Source organism: Agrilus planipennis, unplaced genomic scaffold (assembly GCF_000699045.2).
Source record: "Agrilus planipennis isolate EAB-ADULT unplaced genomic scaffold, Apla_2.0 scaffold271, whole genome shotgun sequence".
Lineage (NCBI taxonomy): Eukaryota > Metazoa > Arthropoda > Insecta > Coleoptera > Buprestidae > Agrilus > Agrilus planipennis.
Window position 1 is genome coordinate 254,629 of NW_020438965.1, and position 3,979 is coordinate 258,607.

Consider the following 3,979-nt stretch of genomic DNA (forward strand, 5'->3'; position numbering starts at 1 on the left):
ATTAAGAATCAGTGATTATTCTTTTTACGTATTAATTGTTTTCATACTATTCTCCCAAACAGTTACAATATTTTCGTCTTCCTCTTTGTTTTACTAATTACCATCAGCTGAGTATGGGTAAGTACATGTCTGTACCTCCTTATAACTTCAATTTTTAGAAATTCATCATTTCAAAATTTTAATACTAACAAAAACCGTCTAATACTAAAGCATTTCAAAAATATGCAGGTCAGTACAATTTATAAATATACAAAATTTTACTTTCCTATGATTCTATTTTTTGAGAAAAACGGCAGTGTGACCGTGACAAACAGAATTTGAAGGTCTATGAAAAATACGAATACGTTATAACAGTTTCGTTTTTCCCTTTTAAAGCTTGGAACCTTAATAAAACAGCATATTTGATAAAGTAAAATTTTATTAGAAAAAGCCTAAATTCATGTTAAGCTGGGAAGTTTGTATCATTAATTACATCCACATAGTGAGTAGGTAACCCCCGAGTACCTAAATTGTAAACTGCGAACAAGCTTCCAGCAGCAGGTTGTTGTCTTCTTTCTTCTGCATTAAGTCTAATTCGTGCCGACGTTACAAATAAAACATCAAGATTGTCACCACCCCAAGCCACAGACGTAACATCTGAAGCTGGTATTGCTATTACTTGCAAAACATAATAAGAAATGTAGATCTTAAAAGGGTCTTGATATGTTATGTAATTTTGTTAGGAAATTAAATGTGATGCATGTAAGTGTAACTAACCAATTGTGAGTAGAATGGTGTACTAATAATTTTTAAAGGGGCATTTTTGCTACCAATTACATTTTTGTAATTGAAGAAAATCTATCATATTAACGTGAAATTATAATTACTGTTAAGACAGGCTAATTAACATACTATTTAATTACACCTACATACAAGTGCTGATCTGTACTGGAGTCATCTATTCATAAACTGTTCAATCAATCGCTTTCAAGCGGATGCTTCCCAAAATTTGGAAACTCACCTACGTATTACCCAAGCATAAAAAAGGTCATAAATCTGACATAAGAAACGGTAGACCGGTAAACTTCTCGATTCTATCGTAGCTATTTATATGACCAATGTATATTTACATCAAATAATGGAGTAAAGGGTTTGTAAAGGGTCGGCCTTATCAAAGGGCACACAAACAAACTCAATCTATATAGATTCTTTTAAGGCCTTTGGTACATCATCATTATCATAAGGTCGTCAGTCCTAAGACTGGTTGGACACGTACCACCATTCTTTCCTATCCTGAGCTAAACATCGCAATTTAGGAATATAGGAGGTAAACTGCATACATAGCTTACATGTTCCAAAAACTCCTACGTCCTTCATTGATTATAATTTTGATTTTACAAATAACAAATTTAAAACTACTAAAGTTATAGTTTATCATTTTTATTATGATAACTTAAACGCATTTGAACTTCATCGTAATCAAATTTAAGTGAAGAAACCACAAATTGAGACCAATTACGAAATTTGAGAGATTTTCGAACCTGTAGGTAATCAGGACTATTTTCAGTTTTCTCCTGTTCCCCTGAATTAGTCGAATGTATTGGTAGAAATAAGAACTATTGACTTTCTTTTAAAACAAACCCAAAAAGATAAATTTACAATATCTGTTGTTATTTTCACTTTTTATAACCTTTGATTTCATTCGTAGCTTATCCCTGTTATCTGTTATCATATGATACGTATTTGTATGTATTAGCATGTTGTTATAATAAATGTTAGAATTATATAAACAGATCCATATTAAGCATAATCATATAATAAGTTTTATTTGTAACAGATTATTTGAAAGAAAAATAAAGAGTATAAGTATACTAGGTGTATTTTTTTAACAAAAAAAAAAACCGTGTGAGCCAATACCGGTTTTATGGACACCGAGTAAGCCAACAATCAAACTAATAACAGACAATTGTAGGTTTATATTCCATCGAGGCTGAAGGGGATTATTCAACTGAACAGTTCTCTTCAATCCCTGAAGAAGGTAACCGTGGTACCGAAAAGTACTTCGGAAAGTGTCAACTGTTGTGTTTCGGCGTTGGGGTTTGAGGTACTTATAGTATTCTATAACACCGCCAAAGTTTTCTAGTCTTCTAGATTGGTAAATCAAATACAGAACATTTCCATCGACGGGCCATTAGCCATTAGCTTTAGTGCTGGATTTCTCAGCAGCTGCTTGAGGGTGTTGATAAGGCGATTCCGGCCGGTAGACCACATGATGCTTACCCCTAAAACTAAGGTCACTTGCGACCGATCCCACCAAATATGGGGAAAAGACCGGAACAATACAATAGTAAAAGATATGTGAGAGAAGTTCGCCAGTGTGACTTCTCCTATTGCGCTCATCAAAGAGAGACGGGGTAGCTCAGCCGATATGAGTATAAACGGTCAGGAGAAGGTGTCCGTGCCATGAATCCAAGACGGCTTACTAGTGCCGAGTACAAGTAATGCGATTGGGATAGGGATTCGTCCTCAAGCATCCGACTAGTAATGGAGACTGGTACTTCAGGAGCTCAAGATGGGAAATCCTCTACATGCCCGGCTGTTGGAGCAAGCCTGCTAAGACTCTTAAGGATTTGATAGATCCCGCCAGCACCTATGGGTTCTAAGGGGTCTTGCTTATCTTCCAAGGAAAGTTAGTAGACCAGGCTCTTATTGAGCGTATCTCAATCCTGTGCTCTTGAGAACTGTACTGGATAAACCGAAAGGTAGGAATTACCACGTAAATCAAATTAAATTGGATTTAACCCCCACCCAAGTATCAGAGAGTATCAAAGAGAAAAAATAAATAAAGGCAGAAGTAAATGATTAAATATTATTAAATATATATGTATTAAGAATCAGTGATTATTCTTTTTACGTATTAATTGTTTTCATACTATTCTCCCAAACAGTTACAATATTTTCGTCTTCCTCTTTGTTTTACTAATTACCATCAGCTGAGTATGGGTAAGTACATGTCTGTACCTCCTTATAACTTCAATTTTTAGAAATTCATCATTTCAAAATTTTCAGACTAACAAAAACCGTCTAATACTAAAGCATTTCAAAAATATGCAGTTCAGTACAATTTATAAATATTCAAAATTTTACTTTCCTATTAATCTATTTCAAACATTTTTTGAGAAAAACGGCACTGTGACTGTGACAAACAGAATTTGAAAAATACGAATAAGTTGTAACGATTTTGTTTTTCCCTTCTAAAGCTTGGAACCTTAATAAAACAGCATATTTTATAAAGTAAAATTTTATTAGAAAAAGCCTAAATTCATGTTAAGCTGGGAAGTTTGTATCATTAATTACATCCACATAGTGAGTAGGTAACCCCCGAGTACCTAAATTGTAAACTGCGAACAAGCTTCCAGCAGCAGGTTGTTGTCTTCTTTCTTCTGCATTAAGTCTAATTCGTGCCGACGTTACAAATAAAACATCAAGATTGTCACCACCCCAAGCCACAGACGTAACATCTGAAGCTGGTATTGCTATTACATGCAAAACGTCTAAACTGTTTGTATCAACTTTAACCACAGCTCCACCCTCGTTTAATGCCACCCATATGTTATCATCTTCATCTATCGTCATTCCATCGGGATTCCCTGTTAATTCATCGTGTTCTCTTACATCAAAGACCACTTTTGGATTTGAAATTTCACCAGAGTTTAGGTCGAAATCGTACACCCTAACTTGACGAGTTGGACTGTCGATGTAGAAAAATTTCGTGTTTGCTTTATTCCAAGCCACACCGTTACTAATATTAGCAGGAGCTATTACAACTTTAGGATTTTCAATGTTTTCCTTTGTTATCAAATAAAGTGAAGCAAGGTTTGTATTTTCGGGGCCCATTGTTCCTAAAGAATTATATATTGGTTAGGTTAGGTTAGGTTAGGTTAGATTACGCTGGATTGACTTGGGTTGGATTGTATTATGTTTTATCATGTTAGATTGG

The 3,979-nt window shown here is 34.6% G+C and overlaps 1 protein-coding gene across 4 annotated transcripts in view; it reads right to left on the minus strand.

Annotated features, from left to right (window-relative positions):
• Positions 1 to 400: 400 nt before the first annotated feature.
• LOC108740340 (regucalcin-like) overlaps positions 401 to 3,979 on the minus strand; it is a 4,557-nt gene continuing 978 nt past the window's right edge. Inside the window, exons 3-4 of one of the 4 annotated variants that reach the window (XM_025975288.1) lie at positions 3,510 to 3,881; positions 401 to 645 (exon numbers count right to left, since the gene is read on the minus strand). In XM_025975288.1, coding sequence (XP_025831073.1) covers positions 443 to 645; positions 3,510 to 3,881 — 575 coding nt within the window. In that variant the 3' untranslated portion in view covers positions 401 to 442. Of the gene's footprint in view, positions 646 to 3,270; positions 3,882 to 3,979 lie in introns of those variants that run through there. The other 3 variants (XM_025975290.1, XM_025975289.1, XM_025975291.1) reach the window with 3 other exon arrangements.